The sequence below is a fragment of the Coptis chinensis genome, chromosome 5 (genome assembly GCF_015680905.1).
Source record: "Coptis chinensis isolate HL-2020 chromosome 5, ASM1568090v1, whole genome shotgun sequence".
NCBI lineage: Eukaryota > Viridiplantae > Streptophyta > Magnoliopsida > Ranunculales > Ranunculaceae > Coptis > Coptis chinensis.
The window spans coordinates 95758928-95784515 of record NC_141460.1 but is presented as its reverse complement, the minus strand read 5'-3'; the positions used below and the strand labels follow the sequence as shown (position 1 = coordinate 95784515).

Sequence of the window (25588 nt, the reverse complement as noted above, 5' to 3'; positions counted from 1 at the left end):
GAAGGCGAACAAAACTTTATCATTTCTTATATGTGAAATATACATTATACAAGAAGAGCGGCTTAGCCTCATGAAGTTGGTGACACACAAGAAGAGTGCGCACTTGGGAACTGCTTATAAAAGCAATAGTGAAGAGTAAACAGGACCAAACGAAGGTAAATAACTCAATTTCCAAAAATGGAATTGTGGTACCTCCTCAGAAGCGCAGTCTACTCATCACTTGAGTTGCCTAAGCTACCTTTAAAGCTATTCTTGAAGAGTTGGAGGCGTATAAAGTTACAGGTCCTAATATGGGAAATGCAAGGTCTAAATCCGAAGCTTGTTATCCCAAATGCCAACGATATAACTACTCTTTATGAGTAGTCATCATCCAGCCTAGAGAATAATAGATCCCCGTGTAAAACCTATCCTGCTCAGTGCATCTTCAAAGTCGTTATGAAGTCATTATAAAGTATCTTTAAATTTGTATTCTTAACTCTTTTATGTCATACATCTACTTTACTTCGTTCCCAGATGAATTCGACTGTTCAGTTTTCACTTGTTTTTGCTTAACATCCTTGAGCTACATAACACAGGCTTCATCATTTAATTATGCTTTTCATTCTAGTGGCAAGTTGGCAACATAAATAGCTCAATACTTCAATCAACAACTCAATCCCAAAACGATATTTAGACCTAATGCGAAATGTTTTGCAAGCACTATTCAACTTAGATGGTCAAGACTCTCTGGCTCGGTAGTAGAGCCACTTTGTTGGTTTCTAAATTCCAATTGGTTGCTTCAAATTTATAGTCAACATTGAAAGGTTACAAGTGTAAACTGACAAAACCAATTCCCAATCACCGTGCAGTGCCTTTCATACACACAAAGGTAGAATTCCACAAGTTTGGTCTTTTTCAGGACATGGCCATAACTTCTTGTAAAACAATGGTTTTGGTCTTTTGGAGATTCAGTCCAGACAGAGGCACAGAGCAACATGAAAAGTGGGATACTTAAAAAAACACAACTCTACCCTTTGGGGGGGTTTTATCTAAAAAACCATTTCTTATAACATTGTGTAGACTCAGGGTCAAAAACCCCTTTCTTATAGCAACTGAATACAGATGGGGCTTCTATTGGGAACCCAGGATATGCAGGTGGAGGATGTATTCTCAGGGATTCAGCAGGTAATTTTATAATGGGAGCATCGATTCCAATTTTCTTCGCAACCAACAATGAAGCGGAATTTGTAGCTCTATTATATGGACTTCAAATTGTGGCAGAAGCTGGATATATGAAGGTTGAGGTAGAAACAGATTCTCAATTGCTGTTTAAGGTTTTAACGGATGAAAACTTAAACTGTCATTGGTTATTAGCTAGAACTGTTACTCAGATTAAGATAGTGCTGACTAAATTTCAAGAAGTGCATTTCAGTTGGGTTTATCACGAAGCAAATGGTGCTGCAGACGCGCTAGCCTCACATGCGGCGGCTCAAGTAAAGAATTTTCGTCTGTTGGGGCAATCAAATGTACAATTCTCAACTGGGCCTGTTGGAGACTTGGCTTTCCTTCCGCCATACTCGTCTGTATGGTGGCATCAGGCGCCAATGGTTGTAAATATGCAAGTCTTTTATGATGTACTGGGCATATGTAAATTTCGTTTGGTTTAATAAAAGGTTTACATTTACATCAAAAAAAAAAAAAAAAAAAAATACAAGCATCAGAGTCTACACTTCGTTGAGGTCTGTTCCTTTCGTTCTCGTTGGAACTAGTCTGTGGCCACATCCCGAGTATGTTTCCGTCAACTTGGAGGGATCTGATCAGCCGTTAACCCTTACAACAGTTTACAGTCATTTAGAGCTCGTTAGTGTTACTCCCTTAACATTTCTCCAGGCTCTAGGCTCTAGCTAAAGCGTGTCATAATAACTTTCTACAAAGAGGACAAGTAGTTTTTCGATTCTTCAAAGTTTGTCCTTTCACCCATCTTTCGATACAGCTGCTATGGAAAGCGTGATGGCACCCTGTCTTGCTTGCTTCCTTACCGTCTTCAAGCCTATCCAAACAAATTGGACAAGCTTCCCCACTAAGTATGTGCACCTTTGTAAAACCTTGAAGTATTTTTCTTACTATCAATTGTTGTTCATACACCGGTACTTCAGAAACATTGGGTGTGAATTGTTGCAAACTCCGACGATACTCTCTCCCCGTCATACGACGAATAGCTAGTGTCTGAGTACTCATTGCTGAATATTGTGTATGTATGTAGTAACTCACGTTTTTCTTTGTCTTTATATGAAGAAGAAAACTGGTTGTGAGCAGAGCAGCAGGGAAAGAATGAATAATGTGATGTGATCGTTCAGCCCAAAATTTATTATATAGGCTTTGGTAGTTTCTAAAACAAAAGTGCACGAGTACTTTCCTAATTCGGTGTCTTAGCGCGTGAAGACTTGAGTCAAGAAATAGAGTGTTCTCGGATAGTTGTCAAAGTCATAACCGGATTCTGGATTTGGAAAGATTCTCTGCCATGTAAATACACTGCTTTGGTTGGATTCTTATTTTCTATCATCAATTATCACTTGTCGATCGTCAACGGTTTACAGTCACTTTGACGCAACACAACGCATAAAGGTTCCTATTGGTGAGATGTATGTTTAACTGATAAGACCCCTCCAAAAGGTAATAACACAACGCACAACGCAACACAATCTAATAAGAAATGGTTTTTTGGATAAAACCCCTCCAAAAGGTAGAGTTGTCAATGACAAAAATATGAATGTCAGAGAAACATCAGTACCAATGGGGTTAAGTGTCAAAATTTGAAGGGTTCAAAATTTGTACCAAAAACTTTTGCGGGGTTTATCTAAAAACACTTACCCCTTTGAAAAGGCAATTTGTCACCTTTTATATACAAACAGAAGTCAACATGTGAATATTTATGCGTGATCACTAATGTAACGAATTCAAGATACTGAATTTTTACCGACCCAAATATCTCAGAGAGATGACAATGTCAGCTAGACAGAAATCCTATCCACGTTACAATTGATATTGCACATCATCCGAGCCATGTTCATAACTATATGGTTGAGCTCTGCTTTCAAATCAAAATATAAATCACTGATGCATATGATAACCACACCAAGACAGATAACACAGAAATAGTTTGTCATATATCCAAATTATGCAAACAGGCAAATAGCAACCCACAACAAAGTCAGGCTGGATTACCAGACCTACCAACTAAAAGTTAGAAATACTTAAAAATGTGCTTAACACCACAATTCACAAGTACAAAGATCACTGTCTTAAGGAAAACTACAATAATAGAGAACCAGAACAAGTTCATGAGTTTCAACTAATCGTCCAAGACCATTATCGCCTGTCACTGCACCAAATCAAGCCCTCTCACCACGAATTCTCCTAGCAAGCTGGATGTCCTTAGGCATGATTGTGACACGCTTGGCATGAATGGCACAAAGATTTGTGTCTTCAAAGAGTCCAACCAAGTAAGCCTCTGCTGCCTCCTGAAGAGCCAAAACAGCATGGCTCTGGAAACGCAAGTCCGTCTACACACCACACACAAACCACAAAGAACCATTACACATCAAAAGTACACAGAAATCAAGTACAATGAATGTGATAACAAAAATCCAGCATATAATTAAAGCTTCCTTTCTAGCAAGTGAATGTCATTCACCTTGAAGTCCTGGGCAATTTCTCGGACAAGCCTTTGGAATGGCAGCTTCCTGATCAGCAGCTCAGTGCTCTTCTGATATTTGCGAATTTCACTGAATAAGACAAGATAAACAATGAAAACTCATCATCACACACAAAATAGCAAATCCACTGAATGCAGAACAAAAAACTAAAAAACACGGAGCTCCAGTAGACTCCAACAACCTACCGAAGGGCAACAGTTCCAGGACGGTATCTGTGGGGCTTCTTCACTCCTCCAGTGGTTGGAGCAGACTTCCTAGCAGCCTAGTATACAAAACATAGATAACAACCACATCACTAACCAACTTTATCATACCAAGCAATTCTGATTCAATTTCCTAAACTGGTAGAAGAAACAAACCTTTGTGGCAAGTTGTTTCCTTGGAGCCTTTCCTCCAGTTGACTTACGAGCAGTCTGCTTGGTACGAGCCATCTAAAATAGCAAACGGCTCATCAAAATTAACACTCCGCACAATCTCAACATTAAATAACTTTTGACAGAAAACACTAATCACTGAATATTACAGTACACAAACAATAAACGCAGAAATCCATGAACATTATGACATAATGAGATACACACATTATGCTTATAAATATTTATTAAATCAGGAAAGGTAACAACTACTCCGGGTCAATATAAAACACAAATGATTCATACACAGTAGTTACCGATGTAATTACGCAAGGCCACAAGGTCTACCTATACATATAAAACACTGATAAACCTCAAACGAGACAATACACCCATCTCGTTTGTTCAACAACAAATCAAATGATAAAGTTGAAATAAACTACAACGTTACAAAAACTAACAACACCCACAAGAAATTATACATGAAATCACTAAAATATTAACAAGAGATGAAATTATACATGAATATGTTTAATGATGAAATAACAGCAAACCCTAGATTCTCATAAAAGAACACTTTAACAATATTATTAAACATGGGTGAAATAATACTCATGGAAATTTAGAGGAAGATTAAAAAAAAAGTTTACCTCTCTGTTGATTTCAGAACAAAAACGAAGAAGGAGAAGAAGAGAAAACGAGAGCTTTTCTGTTTTTCAAGTTTTGTGGAAAGAAAATGAATTAAAGCCAGGTGATGAGTTCCTATTTATAGCGTTCTCTCTCTTAAGACCTTCATTTTGTGATCTGACGGTTGTGATTCATTTTATTTGGTTGGATTGGACGGGTGAGATTGCAGTTTTATTAATAGTGTGTTGTTGTACGACGGTTGAGGTGTCGTCAAGGCAACAAGATAAATTGGAAATTAGGTATAGGTACACAAACGCAAATTTTTTAAGTTTAGAGGAAATAGCAAACTTTTTTTTTATTTTTCCTTCATAAAAATTGAAATTTAATAATATCTGTTTCAAATTTCAGACTGACTTTTACAATTTTGACCTCTTTTATTAGTCCCAACTACTAACAAAAAAAAACTACAAATTAAATTAGTTACCAAAAGAGTAGTGGGTTAATCAAAATAACTAAAATTCATCAATCTACAAAATTCTAATTAAAAGTGAGATGAATTTCTGGAGAGACCAAAACAATGTGGAAAACATCAACTTCAAAACGGAAAAAATGTATGTTGATTCTGTTAATTTCAATCTGAAACTTTAACAATTTAAAATACATCTCGATAATTTTGAATAAGATGTTTAAGTTTGATGTAATTCAAATTGTGAAATTATAAAAAAGACAAATGGTTTTTTTTAAGACAATTGTATTATTTGATTGCAGACATCTTGAAGCAATACACACGCACCCTTGCAAACGGCAACATTTTTGTATTATTTTATTTAAAGAAATTGGCGATTCTGAATAAAAGGGTAAAAAGAGAAATAAAAAGTTTTAAAACAGTTAATACACCCAAAAAAGTGACGTGTTGTCGTCAAAAGATAATATTGGTCTTTCTCTAGACAAAAAACACACTAAAAAAAGTGTCTAAAGTCCAATTTCTAGATTGTTTTTTATTATCCCCAAAGTCCAAGGAAACGGCCACGTACCAATTTGAGTGGGCCTAAATTAGTACTGGTCAAATATCACAGTAGTAACTTAACAAGGACACTGACAATAACTTTCTAATATATATCATGGTAAAGGGTACTTATTGGCACATTTTAAATGAGCATAAATTGTCAAAGGATATGAGATCCAAGATATTAGCAGGTCATTTGCGCAAACCACAGACTTCTTATCAAAATTGAGACAGCAAAACTAAAAAGCAATGACCTTAAGATTCAGCTCATCTTTATTTGAAATGTGGGTAGAAAAAACTCAAAAGGTACCCCTGTATTTGCAGTACTAAAATGTAATAGCTCATTTCAATTCCCTTCACTGCTTAATAACAAACCAAAATTAAAAAAATGACAAAATGAATGCATAAACCAAGCGGTGATTGGCATCAGCGCTAGTTTGTCTGATCCTCTATATAGATCTGGTGTGGCAACAACAAGTAAGCAAGATGTTTTATTAACTAAGTTGTTTAAATAGGACTCTTCCTGGCGTTCATGAATTCTCCATTTCAGAAACGCCTCCTGAGAAGTATCGCGTCAATTGCACAGCTCCTCAATAATATGTTTACAAAGGTCCTGGAAACGTTCCATTCTCCTTTGCTCGTTCCATCTGTCTACCTGCATTATAAGAGTGGCAAACAATTCTTTCAGAGAGGTGAACTTTTATAGACCGTTTTGAGCAGGAACTACACAGGGAAAACAAAACTTTGGGGACAAATTGGCCAAAAAGTTCTGAACTACGTAACAGAAACAAAGTCTAGATCACGTTAGAAAACTATTCTAATGATCATAAACATACTTGTAAAGTTGTATAAATGGATCAGGGACCTTGGCCAAATTATGATAATTCTGCTGAGCAGTGATTGTCAAAGACTGTCATTACATACAACCAAGTAACACAATAGCGTAAACGTGATGTCCTTTCCTAGGGAAATCATTAGTGCCATTGTCGACATAATATTGTAAACTGAATTACCCTGCCATTCTATTTCAGTAATATACCAGATGTATTTTCTTTTATTAACTTAATATTTTGTTCCAAGCATGGAAAGCTTTTCTAAAGTTCTTACATATCCCTAAAAGCGCGGGAACTTTTTTTCTATCCTCAACGTTGATTTAGTTTCCTTTTACATATGTGAGGCAGAGGAAAGAAGAAACACATTCATGCTAATTGTTGGTGACCCACGCGTCAATTATAGTTATTAGATCAAAATCCCGGTGTTTTGCTGAAACTCTATACTCAGCAAAAGCTTTTTGAATGTAAATTTCCCTATGGATGTGCATGGTTCTCTCAGAATTTCAGCAACGAAATATACTAATATAGAACCTGATTTAGTTAGATGAGTATAACAAGACACAACAACATAGTTCTATATGTGCATCAAACAAATCTGAAAACAACAATACTCTGTGATCATCAATGGCTCATTATACGTTAGTGAATGTGTGTTGTTAAATGCATATTTTATAATTATACGTTAAACAATTGTATCATAGATTGTTAATAATAATGTCAACGTGTATATTATGAGTTAACTAATATATTTTATATTTATTAACTTATGCACGTGTATATTTAAATAGGATACACATGCTTTATATATTGTGGTACACACACTTATTATAAACCAATATATAGTGTTCATGTTAAAAATTATTGATGAGATGTAATTGTAAGATGCATGTACTCGCATGTTCGATTTAAAATGCGAGTTAATACACGTGTACAAATATATGTGTATGCACGTAAAATATATCAATGTAACAAATATATGTGATTGTACGTGTACATGATCGAGTTAATACAAGGAAACAAATATATGCATATGTACGTAAAAAAAATAAAAATTATAAAGTTAGATATTTGATTATTTTAATTTCTATATCAAAGGTTTAAATTATCACATGAATAGTAAATGTTTTAACGTGTATAATTGATACATATTCATAAATTTATGTAAATATGATTGTTGATACATCACTAATTATATATAAAATATTATCATGTAGGAAAATAAAAAAATAAAAATAAAAACAATGCAAGTTTTAGTATTTAAATGATTGAAATTATTTAATAATTATAATAAATAATAAAGACCCGAATTAGAACTGAAACCGATAAAAATCCATGGGTTTTTATGGTTTTACTTGCATGGATATCGATGGTGGATTACTACGTTCAGATCGGGAATGGTTGCCAGTCCATTCAAAGTTGATCGACTGTCTTGCATTTGCATATGACTATTGTCCCAAACTGTGATTTTGTAATTATGAAGCTTATAGTTGGATTATAAACTATTCATCATAACAAAGTTCTTCACATCCGCTTGAAGAATGTGGATGACGTTAATAGGTCCACCACAGCGCTTGTCCTCGGAAATTGCTAACTTCACCAAGTCTTTTACAAATTGTTCACATTTTTCTCTTGATGACTTTGGACTGATAACAAACGTACGGGTGAATTCGGCTCCGGACCCAAATCGTACAGAGTTTGGAACAATTGTTGCTTTCCCTTCCTCTATAATGTAGATGTAATGCTTATCTTCAACTGGGTTGTATCCAAAAATTATCACTGTACACCCAATTTTTACTGGTTTTTTTTCTTCATCTTTGTACGCAGGATCAAGAAGTTCTTTTTCTACAACTTGTACAATTTCTTGAATAGATGGATGCACTTTTGTTGTTTTTGAAGTTTGATCACAATACTTGGTCAATCTTGAAATAAGCTTGTATGTGCAATTGCGAGCTCCCGACTTTAACAAATAACAATATGGAGTCAATTTAATACATTTCTCAGAATTATCCCTGAAAGGTTTTCCAATATATTGTGAAGGTTTTGATGCGCGTGAATCGCACGCAGCTACAATACCCCCATCGTTGCAGTAAGGGGCACATATAATTGTGCCATGTTCATCATCTTCAAGTGCCTATACAATAACGTAACAAAATTCAACTATCCACATAGAAAAATTAAACTTCATAAAAAGTAACATGGACGAAACAAAAACTTTAGTTAAAGGTTTTTATCAAGGCAATAACTTATAAAAAAAACACAAAAAAAAAAAAAACGCGTTTCAAATTCCAACCGTATGTTTTTTTGGTTTTTTTCGGCTTCCACTTTTAGGCCTCAGTAATCCAGTATAAACCAAAGTATTTTATGGACAAAAATGCGATATGATTCCATAAATACTGTGAGAAAGACACTGCAAAAACAAAAAACAAAATGTGAAAAAGAAGAAAACAAAAATGAAATTAAAGTACTCTTCAGAAAGATGCATGGTCCGTTCCATATTGACGTGAAAATATTTTTTTTGAGAAAAAAGCATGTTCCATATGTTTGGTGAATCTTTCTAATTCTTATTTGAAATTTGGGTTAACTAGTCACGAAAAAAGTGACCAAGAGTCACACTTTTTTTCATTATAAATTCACTATTGTTGAACTGTAATTAGGAGCGAGATTTTTAAGGTAGTAAAGATTTGTTTATGTTGGAGTAAAACACAATCGCATATTTCACCACTAAAAAATATATATAAAAATAAATAAATAAATAAATAATAAAAATCGCATATTTCATTATTTTTACCGATTCAAACCAAAATAGTGAAATACTCATATTACACTTAAATACCAATTTGAATCCCTTGAATACCCAATCTATCTAACCCCAGTACACCCTCCATTACTTCATATATCCAAACCAAAATACGACAATTTAAACTCCAATTTGAATCTTACCAATCTTGTCGAAGTTGAAGCATTTGCTGGTATTTTATAGACAAAAATGCGATATGATTCCATAATTACTGTGAGAAAGAAACTGCAAAAACAAAAAACAAAATGTGAAAAAGAAGAAAACAAAAATGAAATTAAAGCACTCTTCAGAAAGATGCATGGTCCGTTCCATATTGACGTGAAAATATTTTTTTTGAGAAAAAAGCATGTTTGGTGAATCTTTCTAATTCTTGTTTGAAATTTGGGTTAACTAGTCACGAAAAAAGTGACCAAGAGTCATACTTTTTTTCATTATAAATTCACTATTGTTGAACTGTAACTAGAAGCGAGATTTTTAAGGTAGTAAAGATTTGCTTATGTTGGAGTAAAACACAATCGCATATTTCACCACTAAAAATATATATATAAAAAAATAAAAATCGCATATTTCATTATTTTTACCGATTCAAACCAAAATAGTGAAATACCCATATTACACTTAAATACCAATTTGAATCCCTTGAATACCCAATCTATCTAACCCCAATACACCCTCCATTACTTCATATATCCAAACCAAAACACGACAATTTAAACTCCAATTTGAATCTTACCAATCTTGTCGAAGTTGAAGCATTTGCTGGTATTTTATGGACAAAAATGCGATATGATTCCATAATTACTTTGAGAAAGAAACTGCAAAAACAAAAAAGAAAATGTGAAAAAGAAGAAAACAAAAATGAAATTAAAGTACTCTTTAGAAAGATGCATGGTCCGTTCCACATTGACGTGGCGAATCTTTCTAATTCTTGTTTGAAATTTGGGTTAACCAATATTACCCCACCCCACTAGATGGGAAATTAGGGTCTCCCCCCTAAATACACAAAAAAAAAAAGTCAAATTGGGTTGACCGATTTTTTTTTGTGTGTATTTAGGGGGGAAATCCTAATTGGCTCATCTAGTAGGGGGGTAACACTAGTTCACCCTTGAAATTTTTATGCGAAGTATGTCTTACTTCTCATGGTGTCTCTTAAAAACCTTTGTCTGGGTTTGTCAAAGTTTTTCCTCTTTCATCCAGTTTATGCTATGATATCAAGTCCATCTTTAGGCATTCAACAACCGAAGTGGAGACCGTTGCTGATATTTTACATCATTATCCAGAGTTTAAAGCTCTGGAAGATGAGTTGGTGAAATATGCACATAATGATATTGCTACTGATTGCCTTATTGATGGCTTGACTGATGGTTCAAGCAATTATTTAAGGACTATGGAGCAATTGTTTCTATCAGGTAATACATATATAGCTGCATAGCCTTATAAATGGATTGCCGTATACATAGCTTGCTTCATACGTACACTTTATTGTCGAGTCTGCTTGTGCGACTTTTAGATGTTCTTTTTGCTTAGGGAGCCTTGTTTTGCTCACACAAGATTAGTTTGTTTGAACTAGTTCTAACTTAGTTGTTTTTTATTTAATCCTAGTTTATTTCTTTTTAAGGCATTCAGATTGTGACTTCATTTTTTTGTAACTAAGAATTAAATTGACCTTTACAGAGGAAAACACACCTTCCAGCAGCCTCAAGTGTATTCTGCTCATCTTGAAGGAAAGGAAATAATGATACAACTCAGCAATCATACCTCGTATTCGGGATTTGAAACTAGATTTAGTGAGTTCATTATGCATAACCTAGAAGCATGTGTGATGTAGGATTACTAGCCCCTCTTTCTAACCATAATTCCTTCTTTTGTGCTAAGATTATTATTTTCAAAGTATGTAGAATTATTATTTATTAGGAATTTGGAATATTTAGTATTTTCTATTTAGAGTTTAATTAGTTTTAGAAGTGTAGGTTAGATATAGAAGTTTAGGTTTCTTGGTTATCAAGTATGGCTTATCTATATAAGGAGGCCATTGTAGTTTAGTTTAGGAATTGAATTATCAATTATCAAACTATCAAATCTCCAAAACCTAATATACTTTTCTCCGTCAACTTCTACAATTCTTCTATTCAATCTTCTTCCTTCTTAAATCAATCCTCCCTTTTGAAGATCTCCGCATCTTTTCTTCTAAATCTCGTTTATTCCGCATCCATTGGTATTAAGAGCCCCACTTTTTAGATTCTGATCTAGAAAACGATCCACTACCACCACCACCACTTCCGCAAACCACCAAATTTTTTTTTCTCTCAATGGCTGAATATGTTACGAAGAAAGAACTAGTAGACACTATCGACGACACTATCTACAAGCTTAAGTTCGAATTGAACAATGATTCAAAACTTGAAGCTTTGGAGACGAGACTCATGAATATGTTCAAAGAAGCATTCCCTTACACTATAGCTTTTACAAACCCTAACACCACAACTTTTACAAACCCTAGCATCTCTACAATAATCCATAAACCTTTGTTCCTATATTCCCACCGAAAAATTTCCTCACCACTCCAATTATACCTCAACCAACACCAGTCTATACTCTTCAAGAAGTTGAAACTATGAACAAAGAAAATGTTGTTTCTTATGTTGGTTCTTTACAAGTTACAAAGAATACTCTACATATTGCTTATGAAGATTCCAACTTTCAAAGTCTACAAATTGGACAAAAATGTGAGATTTTCAAAAGATAGAGTTTTTTCAAGAAGGGGAGTGCACACCAACTTTTATCTTTCCATCTTATGAAGATCAGTTTGCGTTGTTCTCTTCTCCAATGGTTACATGTTATTTGAAGAAGCGCAAGAAATATTGTAACAAGTGTCGTCGAAAGAAATTCATTGAAAGTACGTTTGAAGCTTCTTTTGGACATGTATTTACTTCAAACAAAAGACTACGGAAATTTCACCCAAGAAGTCGAAAGAAGTGTTGGAAAGATTGTGAAAATATTATTTTTGACAAAACAATGTTATTTTTTTTTTCTTATCATCAACTCAAGACCGAGTTTTTCAAAAGAAGGGAAGAATGATGTACGATTACTAGCCCCTCTTTCTAACCATAATTCCTTCTTTTGTGCTAATATTATTATTTTCAAAATAGAATTATTATTTACTAGGAATTTGGAATATTGAGTATTTTCTATTTAGAGTTTAATTACCTTTAGAAGTGTAGGTTAGATACAGAAGTGTAGGTTTCTTGGTCATCAAGTATGATTTATCTATATAAGGAGGTCATTCACTACGTCATAATAGCCTATTTAAGACATCTTATATCTGTTGAGATTGCTCAATATCGACGGCTACTGACTGTCTCATAAGCTGTCGTAAAAAATGGTGTTGATTTTATTCTCGACTGTTAGTAGTTGTCTAATATTTAAATTAAAATGACAGCTAGAAGCCGTCGATAAATGTGTTTTGTGGACGGTTAAAGGCCATCGTTTAGTGATTAAAACAACAGTTTCAAGCTGTCTAGTGCTATGTCCTGGTCCATCAACAGTGTTTCAATTTCTTATTATTGACGGTTCATGCCTATAGAAAATAGATCCAGACCACCTGCAGTTTTAATATGATTGGGTACCAAAATAATTTAAATTTAAACTGCACTACAATTAAGAAACCATAAGAAAACTGAACTACAAAACATCTTTATATCATTCCAAAGAGATCTCCATTCCAAAATGTATACATTGAAGTATACCATATACAATAACCCTGCAAGTCTAACATATATAGTACCAAACATATATAGTACCAAAGTACTTGAACTCTTGTTACAAGACAAGCATTCAATTGCAAAGAACCAAAATAATACACCATGTACTTGGATTTACAAGGCACACCACAAGAAGATACATTCTTATCGATTCAGATCATTTCTATCTCCATGATAATATATATACATTTCAACGGTTTCATCAATGAAAAATCACGTAATTCTGTGGCCAAGTAATGATGTCACCAAGCACAATATCTCCAAGTTTTCCATCTCCTTCATACAACGGTGCAAAATCATCAAGTATCTCATCGATTTGGACATTATACGAATTTGGAGGTGTCGTTAAGTAGGTGCAGATTTCTCCAATTGCAACAACAGTCTTTGTTAAGAAACTCTTCAAATGACAAGTTGTAGATTGAGGTCGGATATCGCGTGAATCATCACGAACTGGTGATTGTTGTATTTCCTAAGAAAAAACAATTAAATTAATGTAGCGTTACTCTTTAAATAGCTTACTGAACACAAGAACCAAAAACACCCAAGTTTGTTTTTCCTAAAATTCTTCAAACAAATAAAATCGAACACATGTAGCAATAGGACCCAAAAAAAAAAATCAACATAGCAAATAGGACCTGGACAGAAAACCTAAAAGAACACTAGATATGATTATATGAATACTTGAATGTAGTTGTTTCGTTATCACAATGTGCACATTTGATAATATATTGACCATTGAACTAGATTTAACATAAGTTATAAACTTCGGTTCCATGTAGGATTGTTGCAAGCGTTTTTGGTATACTTCCAAGACACTGCTCAGCCTTTATGGTGAATACATATCCACTGGTCGATATAAACTCCTTGAATCAGAAAAACACCCTGTAATGATCATACCCTTGGGTACACTAGAAAATTTGTCAGAGTGAACACTGTGCTAGCCTACTAGGTATTGTCAAATGTGGTCAATATTAGGAATGATCATAGTTATACACCACAAGCTATGTTTCATGAATTTCCAAGTAATAGAATTTACAACTCAATTCTCATCAAAGAAATTAGAAATATAAGAAAAGGGGTCACCATTACCTCACTGTAAACTATTAGGAAATTGGTAAACCAATACTTATTCAAAATCCCTCAATACAGTTAGTCATACATGTGAGGGATACACCCATGTCATAGAAATAGAGATAATCTATAACTTGTAAGAAAAATGAATGAGTACACAGCTAGTATCTCATCACACTTCAAATTTCTCAAGCTTATATTTTGTGGATTCTACAATAACCATGAAATATATGCAAGAGGGATAAAGTTCCAAAGTATGAATATCATGGTTCTTGGCATCCAAGAAGCTTGGCATTGACACCAGGCACAATCATATATGTTCTTTGCCTTCCATCTAACATAATCAGTGCGAGAGAACTTTAATGAAACCCCACTTCCTCACAAGAAAGATCATGATAGACACCAAATTGAAAATATTTGCAACCTTCCATGTATCTATCACTGAGCCAACATCACAAGTGATGAAGGCTGCAAACGTTGGTTTAACGTTTGTGCCAGACCACATCCCTAGTCATCTAATTAAGGAGACTGAATCCCTATTCATGCATTGACTAATTCTAAATCGTCGCAACAGGAATGCGTTTACCATCTCCCAAAAATATTGTGAAAAAATAACTTACATGCATGCTATACGTACATAAAATAATCTAAAACTTGCACCAGAAACTCCAGTATCATGGATATACTAAATATAAGGAGAGTCCCCATATAATCTTACCTCGGCTCTGAAAATTGTGGCATATGAGGCTGAACTAAAATCCTTTACAGTGATCTCAGTGGTTTTGGCCCTCACTGTCAAGTCATTTTCAAGTGATGCAACAAATCTACCAAAGAAACAGTAAAGGTTAATACTAATCTTGAGAAATAAAAATAGCACAAAATTGTCCCCATCAATAAAAGGGAGAAAGATGGCTTATATTGGTTTTAAACAAGAGGATCCATAGGCCTGTGTGTACAGAAGATACAATAGGGAAGAAGAGAGAGGAAGTATGAATACCTAGAAACTGCTGGGCAATAGAGATGCAACAAATCTACCAAAGAGAACTTCCTGCACCAAGAAGTCATTTAGTTTCATATGGCTACAAAGTCGAAATGGAACTAATTCCAATCCCTAATATAAGCATGCTAAAGGTAAAATCCCAAAGCTTAGTAGTAGAATTATTCCGGACAAACAATTGAGAATTTGCAATAGAGACTTACATGACATTAGATTTTGCGGGATCTGTCTCTTCACTGTTAAACATATCAATGCCTGGCTTTGCAGTTGATATATCTGTGCAGGCATCAGATTCCTTTACACTCTCACTATTTTCATTTTCTCTTCTTGAAGAATCTCCATCCGTCTCATCATTTTGCTGCACATTTTTTTTGCTAGGTTGAAGTTTCTGGTGGGTTGCACATATGTCAATGGTTCTCAAAATAAATATATAATCTAGGAACAAGAGAAAAATACTCTGTAAAGGCTCCATCAATCACTCAAAATCACACACCATCAGAGAGAGTTTTCTCTTTATCCTCTTTCTAATAATTTACTTTACCTTTGTAAACTAGTTATCACACTTAAAATTTTAAAACTCAGCATAGCATAAGAATGTGATTTAATGCCATCACTAGCACAAATACAATGAGATGAGTAATTGATGTACAATTGGGAGACAAACACTTCAGAAAGTACATGATGAGCTCCTTAAAAATTTAACTGGTTTCATATCTTTATTGGTCAAGTATCTTGTTTTTCTTTTCTACGTGTGCAGGCATAAAACATTTTCAAACAAGAGGAGATTTCAAACAAGAATCCAGAAGCTGCATCCCATAAAACATTTTTAATTAGCAAAATTTTTAACAATAACAAAACTACGTGTGCAGGCATCTGACACGGATATGAGGTGTCTAACATTCAGACACTATCAAAACACAAACTATGATACAGCGTTATCATCCTTTTTATCTTTCTAAGGCCTACTATGCATGTATTTCTATAATTAGTTCTCTCATGCGTCAAGGTGGGGGCTACTCGAGCACCTCATGTCACTTGAAAAAATTACACTACCTTGTAATTCAAATACATAAGACAAGAATAATGCATATGTAAGTGAAATAAGTATATAAAAAGGTGAAAATATATCTAGCTGAGCTGAAAACAGGGTTTGTTTAAAACTAACAGTGTTTCAAGAGAAGTACAAGAATGTGTGGGGAATTAGCTTGTCCACCATAACCTTAATTATATTTTAAAAAAACCTAAGAAAAATGTCTTTGTAGTTGCTTTCCCCCTTTGCCTCGCCATGCCATTAGATCCATAATGACCGGCGAATTGGAATGTGTACAAATACAACCGGGAGTGCCAGACCGGCCTATTGAAGAAAGATATCAAGCCTACTTAGCCATACCGTAGGGCAGGGAATCTCAAGAACAAAGGATTACCACGGATCTGCCCTTTTTTCGTCTATCCTAATCGGAATAAAAATAAAAGAACAGGTCAAGCTCAAGCATGAATGATTCCCAAATTATTTTAATAGAGAATATCAAAATTACCTCAAAAAACCTTTGCTCGGTGTTTCGCCATAAAAATAAAAGGTTCTAGTAAAGCATAAAGCTTTTCATAGAAATTCGGATATTCTAGACCATGTTGTGTCATGAGAATGTAAAGGCTGCTAAGAACCATGACACTTGTAACACCCCCAACGTCATATGATCTTGTTAAGAAGTCGCTGCATATTTCAGATTTAAGTCAGACTTCACTCGGGTTCTAGGGATGCTAGAACATAATATAAATACATCGAAGTGCATATACAATTTTACCATAGCATTATCGGACTTGACAAATGAGGGATAATTGTCTGATGAAGAGTGACAAGAACCTGCATTTAACAAGAGAGGTCAGACAAAATACATTGAATTGAGATATGAGGTATTAATCTGTGTCCGTAGGAGGAGAGATATAAATAAAATATAATGAATAATAACCATACTCTACATTATATAACTTTTAGGGAAAAGTGATTGCTCCAAAATATAAAGGAAACACATAAAAAAAATCATGCATGTTGTCGGTCTAGCAAGTCAGGGGTGAGTTGGTAGTTCACCGCCTTGGTAGAAGAGTTGTTATTTTTCTGGATCATGAGTGTTCACTACCTTTATATGATTTTCTTTTCTTTCTTTATTTTGATACTCAATAATATATATTTTTGATTGAAAATATATATATTACCTTGAGAACACTAAAATCAAGTAGCAAAAGTTTCTTCAAGTCTTTTGTACAGTAAAGACTTAAAGAAACTTTGGGTTTGAATCAAAAACTTTACTTTGACATTTTGAGAAGTTAAAAATTACCTTTTATATCTTAGTTATCTGATAACATGTGCGAGGGCATGGTCTAGTAGGAAAACAACAATGTCGGATGAAACTTAAAGCAAGATAATAATCTTTCCAATAATATCATTCCAAAGAGATCTCCATTCCAAGTTACATCTACTTCTATCATCACGTAATAAGATTTTGTTCATGTACCACATAAAAGAGCAACAACCAAATCAACATCTAGTTCTTAATTTAAATGTTACAAACAAAGAATAAATAAAGTTAAATTATTTTATACCTAGCCTTAGAGAAGCAGTGAGAAAGATTCAACCTTTCCTTGAAGAAACAAATATTAAGCCAAACAATATTTGTTTACTTCCCGGTAAACATACCAGTTGATTCAACTACGCATTCAGCTCCAGTCTCAGTCCATGGAATCTCCTTAGGGTTCCTGACCAAACAATAAAATCATCCAACTGCCAACCTAAATCCAAAACAATCAACTCACACAGAGAGACGCGTGTGCATACCTAAAGAAAAACACATGCAGTGGTTTAACTAAGAGTGTAGCTCGCAAAACTCTTCAACAACTACAACACCCCATAGCTTAAATTCTTGAATTAATCGAACCCCATTGACAATAAACAAAGAGAAACTTCAGTTTAAGTGAGAGAAACTAATTTCAGTGAGAGAGAGAGAAGTGAGGCACCTTATTTTTTCTTCGCAAAAAGAAATAAGTGAGAGAAAGAGATGGTATATGGGTAACATGGAGAATTGAGGGGGAAACACAAAATTAGCTCAATTGTTTTGGTGGGAAATGGTTTTAGCCGCTCAAAAAGAGAAAGGGTGGCCTCAACAACGTGCTTAAGGTGGACATAGATAGACGAAGACCGACAAATATACATCGACTGATAATGGATGTCCAATACTAGAAATTAGCCATGGTTTATTACTAGAATTACTGCATAGCAGTGGGGAAGTGAGCGTAGCAAGGGTAGGAGATGAGAGGAGGTGGGAGATGAAGAGAAGGGCGGAGAACAAAGAGAGTGAGAAGAAGAAGATGAAAAGAGAAGCATAAAAAGAGAGAAACTATAGGGGGAGGGGCACAGACAGAGAACAGCCAAGTGTCATTTTACACCCTCTCCAAAAAAAAAACCATAAACTATGCAACTTCTCAATATAAACCAAAGGTAAATATAAACAAAATAAAATAAAAATCTGCCAACCTGTTAACACACTCAACCTATCTCAGGCTTCTAGTCCCGCTTCTCTGAATATGTACTAGAACATAATACATCTATTCTCTCAAACTTCAGAAGTAGTAGTAAGATGTCGAAGCATCTCAGCAGAAGCATAGAACTTAATTGACTCAGAACACACAACTTGCACCAATGAATTCCATACGGAAACCTCTGGGCAGTTGCCTTGGCTTGCCATCTCTTCCAACCACAACACAACTTCATAACTCCTACCCTCGGAACACAACCCTCCAATGAGCCTATTGAAAGCAGTAGCATATGGCCAATATTTGTGCCCCAACATCTTTTCAAAAACTTTACAAGCTTCAACAAATCGACTTTCAAGACACAACCCATCCACTAGAACATTGTGAATCTCTTTGTCGGCCACACAGCCCACTTGCTTAGCCATCTTGTCCAGGTATCTAATCCAAGCCATAAACTTCCCTTCATCACAGAGGCCCTTCACCATTATTTTATAAGTGTACACAAGCTTTGTCAGTTCATATGTTTCTAAAGGCTGCACTTTATTAGCTCCTTTATTAGCTCCTCTGAATGCATAAGGTATTTATTTTTTTCCGTATAGGTAATTGCCTATAGCGCTAAATTGAAGGGTATGCAGAATTGCAGACTACATTCCTATAAGTAACTAAGTAAGACCACCTTAATGTTACACAGAGTATCATATCCATGGAAGTTTAGACAAATAACTTCCATTATAGGTGGAGGGCCGACTGTTATGCTTTAAAAAACAAAGAAAGCTTACCATTTGCAGAGTCAAACGAAACCAAAAAAGCCAGTTTTGCTCAGTTTATAACTGAGCATGTTTTCAATCTAAACACTAATCTAACAAAGTTAGTATTTAATTCAAATGAATAAAGAATGGGGTAAAGGGGAAAACCCAAAAAAGGAACAAAAAGCAATGGAAAAGTTACTGATTACCTTTAGCAATAGAAAGTAGAAACCAAACGGACAAGAGTCATTTTACACACTTAAAAAAAAAAAAAAAAACTCAGGAACGCTCTCGCATACGCTCACTTGAAGAATGTTTATACAGTTAGGCTCACTAATGTTTATACAGTTAGGCTCACTTGATTATACAGTTAGAAGCCGTCTTATTCTTATTCTGGATGTCATGCCTGTCATAAAACCTCTGTTTTTACTTAGTGATTGTAGTTTAGTTTAGGAATTGAATTATCAATTATCAAACTATCAAATATCCAAAACTTAATATACTTTTCTCCTTCAACTTCTACAATTCTTCTATTCAACCTTCTTCCTCCTAAAATCAATTCTCTCTTTTGAAAATCTCCCCATCTTTTCTTCTAAATCTCGTTTATTCCGTATCAATGTAGATTGATATCCTATTTTTTAGGTGTATGATGTGTGTATTTATCATATCAATCACAAAGTTGAATATTTCTTAGATATATTATTTATATGCCCTTGTTGTGTATAGATATTATCCCACACCACAAACGCTATATGGCAACAATTTTGATAGACTTTTTTTACAAGAGCAATCAAACATACTATCAAAGGCTTTTTTTCTAGTAGTGAAAACTAGTGATATATTTGCATTTATCAACTATCTTGTTTCCGTCCATTCCCTTTTGAGCAGATGATGATGCCAAGATAAATTTGATTGCCCATGATTTTGCAGCTGATTTGGTTATTAATAGTGATTTTGGTAACCTTTCTAAATGCTAACATGTGATGAGGAAATTGTTGTTGAGTATGGTTGAACATCATCAAATGATCAGGTCGAAGTTTCTAAGTTTTCGGTAGGAGCTCGTTAGTGGAGTATGGTTGAACATCATAAAATGATCATGTCGAAGTTTCTAAGTTTTCGGCAGGAGCTCCTAACTAACGGTATATTGTTTACATTTTTATATTTGATTATTTTTCTTGATTTTTTTTTTGTGTTTTGGTCTCATGATTGTTCTCTATGACACATTTTATTCATGAAAATTGGTTAATCTAGATCACGAGTTCTATGATATAATGTTGTACGGTACGGGTTTAAAACGGTGTATTTGAAAAAAACTTAGTTCGTGTTTTAAACGGAACGTCTCGGGAAAAAAACGGAAAAAAAAACGTAAAAAAACGCGGGGCATAAAAAACGGGTTTAAAACGGTAAAACGGGTTTAAAATGTATAATACGTAAAAGAAACGGTAAAAACCGATAATAAAGAATATAATAAATAAAGAATTTGATTTTTTTTTATAAGAGTGGGAAAAAAAATTGACACATAAAATAAAAATAAAAATAATACAAATGAAAGAAAATTCAAATACATGAAAGTATCAAATTATCATTACTCATCCAAATATTAGAAGTTTTAAATTCAATACCAAAACACGACTCTAAATAAGATACTACTAATTACCAAACCATAATGGCATAATCAAATTCTACAAATAAGTTAATTACTTTAAAATTTCTAAATAATTATTAATAGTCCAAAGCAAAATAGAACTATCTCAATAAGTCAATCTAACGCACACTCTTCAAAAAGGTAAACTCCAAAACCCCTTTTTCTTCTTTGTGTTTTCTTTTAGATTTAAAAAAAAAAAAAAAAAAAAAAAAAAAAAAAGTTTTAAACGGGAGATTTTTAAAATCTCGGGTTTTAAACGTTTTTTAAGTTTAAAACGGGTTGTTTTTTTTAAAAACCCGGGTTTTAAACTGGAACCAGACGCCTTGCCAATATCTCGGGTTTTAAACGTTTTTTTTTCAAAAAAATGTCGAACTTGGTGACAATGATTATCACCATAACTAATAACTAATATATAATATAGTATAGTGTAGTGGCTGCACTTTTGCTCAAAGCTGCCTACGTATCCAAATCTTTCAATATTGGAATCAAGCATTCGTAGTTTTTATCAGCCACATAGTCAATATTATAGTTTTTCCTACATTCATCTAAATGACATGTAACTTAATTATTTAGAAACTAGGGTATGTAGATATATTTTTCATGTAGAACTCGAAGTCCCAACCTTAGCCCATCTAGAAGAAAATTTAGGTCGAAAACGGTAAAAATCTTAATCTTCAGCAAACTAGATTTCTGATGGACTATTTTCCGAATGACACAACTCTTTCCACAGGTATCCAAACGAATCGAGGCTTTTTGTGTTGAAAAGCTGACACACAGAACTTACTTTATTATGTTTTACAAAAATACTCAATCTCATTCTAAATATTTGAAAACTAGGTTCGAACACAGTGCGCAGAAACTGATTTCTGACGCACTGTTTTCTGCCAGTCAAACTTCCAGACACCATAATTAATTCCCCGGGACTTTGAATGCGATGAGGCCAATTGGAATATAAAGCAGACTTCCAAATCTTACTTTTTCATGTTTTCATAAAAATCTAGTTCAAACTCTAACTAAATTACAACTGGACTTGAACACTGTGTAAAAACTTATTTCTAACGCACTGTTTTCTGTCAACCAAACTTCCAGACATCATATCTACCACCACAGACCTCGGAATGCGACGAGGCCAATTGGGTTCGAAAGAAGACTCATAAAACTCACTTTTTCATGTTTTGATGAGAGTTTGAATCTGACCCTAACTAGGTGAAAACTCGATTCCAAACTAGGCACAGATTCGGCCCAAAACAAACTCTAACCCAAAGCCCATCTAAATTAATAGAATCCGGTCCACTTAAAATAAAAAGGACCCGGCCCACAAAAATAATAGAAACCAGCCTAACAACTCAAGGCCCAAAACCATAAACTACTTAAGCCCAAAAATTTATAAAAACAACTCAAACCCACCATTCAAATTCGGCCCAAGCCCAACTGAAAGAAACTAAAACCCAGCCCACTTCAAGTCATCTTCTACCTCCCTCTTCTTCCCCAACAGCCCACACCACCACCGAAACAACCACCACCCCTCTCACTCACCACCACACCAAAACCATTCGGTTTTGATCCCACTCAAAAACCTAACTTTTTGCCATCTTCAAAACCCAATTCCATCACTTAAAAAAAACAACCTCGACCCCATTAATGACAATATGGGCGACTTCAACAGCCCCACTCGACATCAACCAACAAATCTCACATTCTAAACAAACCAACAGTTCCAATTAATTACAAATCAACAGTTCACACAACACAATCAAAACCATCAATCAAATCAAAATCAACCCATTCAAACTTTTAAACCCCCCAATCAACAGTAATCAACAATATATATATATATACACAATTTGAGTCTGTTAATATTCGAATTCTTTTTATTTTCATAATTAAATATTTGTTTCAACTGTTACTCAAGAATAAAAACATAACCTCATGGTTTCGATAGAAGTTGTAAATTATACATAAATTTATGGTTTGGACAAAATACGCAAATTTTAAAGAAACTATCATAAGTGTCGATAATTTCAGTGAAAGATAAAAATATCTACTCACCTGTGATACGCTCCTGCTATCCCCTGATATCAGCTATCAGTAAATTTCCAGAAAAAAACATCTTTTCTTCTCTATGTGAAAAACTATCTTTTTTCTTCTCTGTGTAAAAACTTTTTTTTTTCTTCTCTGTGTAAAAAAAACTTCTACGTGTAAATTCTTGTGTCAACACTTTTTTTTTTCAAAAACCCCTTAAAAATAGGGAATGGGGTTTATCCTCTTTACCCTATTTCTTTCTAATTTTTATCATTTTTATTTTTATCTAATATTAGTATTATTATTATTATTTTTAACTTTATATATATTTAATTAAAAAGTATAAAAAAAAAAAAAGGGGTGTTATAAATAGCCACTCTCCTAGCACACACTTGAGCAAGGAAATTCCAAAAACTAAACAAGTGTCGCATGAATGGTGTTCTTTGTTAATGCCTTCAATGAATAACCCTTTACATCCAATGAAGAAAACCAACAAACACATGTTTGTCTTGAAGCTCACAGATCCATTATCCATATATATCAAGCACCCCAGTTAAACACAACACAATTGCAATGCAAGTGTGCAAAATAAATAAGTCTACATAAGGTCCTACCAAAACAAAACAAGTTAAGGGCAAATGAACTTTTTCGAATGTAGTTTACAGCAAAAATCTTTCAACATCTATAGTGCCCATCCCCATAGATGGATATAGGGGTTGCGTGTGGGGGGCGGTCGCACCCCTGATATTAAAAATTTTTCAAACTATAAAGACTTGCACCCTCCAATTTTTTTTAGCAAACTTCCACTACCACACCTCAAAAAAATTCAAAACTATAGTGAGAATATAATGAACAAAAACAAAATAGTAATAAAAAAAATAATAATAAAACATTACAATAAACCAACATTTTTTTTACTTATCTTTTTGCCGATACAAAATTATCATTTATCATTTATCATTTATTTTGAGTCGAAAACCATTAAAGATGGACAAATGTATCTTTGAATGTTTAGTGGTTTAATGAGACTAAAACAAATAGCCAAAAGCCCAAAGCCTAACCGGTCAGTTTGTATAATTCTAATCACCACTTGTTTATTTCACTCTCAATTCTTAAACAAGAGTCAAACCTAAACAAAACAAAAAACAAAAAACAAAATACAAATTCATAAAGGACTTGAGGCGCAACTTGTTGTACACTTGTCATAATTATTTGTAAACCTCGTTATCATTATCAATAAAATTTTCACAAAAAAAAAAAAAAAAAATACGAGACAATTTTTACTTTTAATATTAATCTTTTATAGTTTTCTCCACGTGATAGTAGGGTTATATAGACTTATAACATTATAGAAAGTTAACAATTTGTTGAATTGTTGTAGACTTGTAGACTAAATTATGTATATATATATATATATATATATATATATATATATATATATATATATATATATATATATATATATATATATATATATAAACATAGTAGTATCAATTAATGGCTTAAGTGTTTAAGTAGTTAACTTCGTCGGTCCATATTCAATTCTTAATAGTCAACGCACTCTAGTTTTGTGAATTGAAATAAATGCATAATTTTATTAATTTTTATTGTTTCGACCTTCTGACATAAAAAAATATAAAAAAATTGCATATATATATTTTTTTTGTGGGGTGTGGTGTCCACCTGATCTCGCACCCCTAGGCTTAGAATCTTGGCTCCGTGCCTGTACTTGGTTGCTAATGTAAAACACATGAAGACTATCTTGAAGAGTGATAAGATGGGTTTGTCAGATTGTGTTAATCACTGCCAAAAGATATACGAAGGGTCAAGTGTACATCATCAACTTGTTATATTTTAAAAGATACAAGCAGATTTGTCTGTGCAGTTGACGGAGAGTGTTGCAACATGTCTATATATATATATATATATATATATATATATATATATATATATATATATATATATATATATATATATAATTTAGTCTACAAGTCTACAACAATTCAACAAATTGTTAACTTTCTATAATGTTATAAGTCTATATAACCCTACTATCACGTGGAGAAAATTATAAAAGATTAACATTGAAAGTAAAAATTGTCTCGTATTTAATTTTTTTTATTTTTTTTGTGTGAAAATTTTATTGATAATTATAACGATTTTTACAAATAATTATGACAAATGTACAACAAGTTGCGCCTCAAGTCCTTTCTGAATTTGTTTTTTGTTTTTTGTTTTTTGTTTAGGTTTGACTCTTGTTTAAGAATTGAGAGTGAAATAAACGAGTGGTGATTAGAATTATACAAACTGACCGGTTGGGCTTTGGGCTTTTAGCTATTTGTTTTAGTCTCATTAAACTACTAAACATTCAAAGACACATTTGTCCATCTTTAATGGTTTTCGACTCAAAATAAATGATAAATGATAATTTTGTATCGGCAAAAAGAGAAGTAAAAAAAAATGTTGGTTTATTGTACTGTTTTATTATTATTATTTTTTTGTTCATTATA

The 25588-nt window shown here is 33.6% G+C and overlaps 3 protein-coding genes across 3 annotated transcripts; all 3 read right to left on the bottom strand.

Moving 5' to 3' along the window:
* Positions 1–3122: 3122 nt before the first annotated feature.
* On the bottom strand, positions 3123–4929 carry LOC147500479 (histone H3.3). The gene is made up of 5 exons (XM_086562097.1): positions 4699–4929; positions 4055–4126; positions 3881–3957; positions 3674–3764; positions 3123–3542 (listed from the first exon to the last, which is right to left on the bottom strand). Exons 2-5 carry the CDS (start codon positions 4124–4126, stop codon positions 3372–3374), a joined length of 411 nt encoding a protein of 136 aa, XP_086418223.1. The 5' UTR covers positions 4699–4929; the 3' UTR covers positions 3123–3371.
* A 3077-nt stretch (positions 4930–8006) lies between these two features.
* LOC147500478 (uncharacterized) lies at positions 8007–9989 on the bottom strand. The gene is made up of 3 exons (XM_086563648.1): positions 9973–9989; positions 9455–9536; positions 8007–8645 (listed from the first exon to the last, which is right to left on the bottom strand). The coding sequence occupies exons 1-3, from the start codon at positions 9987–9989 to the stop codon at positions 8007–8009; spliced, it is 738 nt and encodes a 245-aa protein (XP_086419774.1).
* Positions 9990–13103: 3114 nt separating this feature from the next.
* On the bottom strand, positions 13104–17891 carry LOC147500477 (uncharacterized). The gene is made up of 6 exons (XM_086559344.1): positions 17739–17891; positions 16943–17001; positions 15344–15498; positions 15141–15191; positions 14862–14967; positions 13104–13541 (listed from the first exon to the last, which is right to left on the bottom strand). The coding sequence occupies exons 2-6, from the start codon at positions 16943–16945 to the stop codon at positions 13275–13277; spliced, it is 582 nt and encodes a 193-aa protein (XP_086415470.1). The 5' UTR covers positions 16946–17001; positions 17739–17891; the 3' UTR covers positions 13104–13274.
* Positions 17892–25588: the final 7697 nt, after the last annotated feature.

Excerpts from the sequence above, each read along its gene's own strand:
- LOC147500477 (XM_086559344.1), bottom strand. Across the intron at positions 15,192-15,343 it reads CCCGCAAAATCTAATGTCAT|GAAGTTCTCTTTGGTAGATT; the intron begins GTAAGTCTCTAT and ends TTCTTGGTGCAG. Across the intron at positions 13,542-14,861 it reads CCACAATTTTCAGAGCCGAG|GAAATACAACAATCACCAGT; the intron begins GTAAGATTATAT and ends GTTTTTTCTTAG.
- LOC147500478 (XM_086563648.1), bottom strand. Across the intron at positions 8,646-9,454 it reads CTTCAACTTCGACAAGATTG|GCACTTGAAGATGATGAACA; the intron begins GTAAGATTCAAA and ends GTTATTGTATAG.
- LOC147500479 (XM_086562097.1), bottom strand. The coding sequence starts at position 4,126 with ATGGCTCGTACCAAGCAGACTGCTCGTAAGTCAACTGGAGGAAAGGCT. Across the intron at positions 3,765-3,880 it reads CCTGGAACTGTTGCCCTTCG|TGAAATTCGCAAATATCAGA; the intron begins GTAGGTTGTTGG and ends TGTCTTATTCAG. Across the intron at positions 3,543-3,673 it reads AAATTGCCCAGGACTTCAAG|ACGGACTTGCGTTTCCAGAG; the intron begins GTGAATGACATT and ends TGTGGTGTGTAG.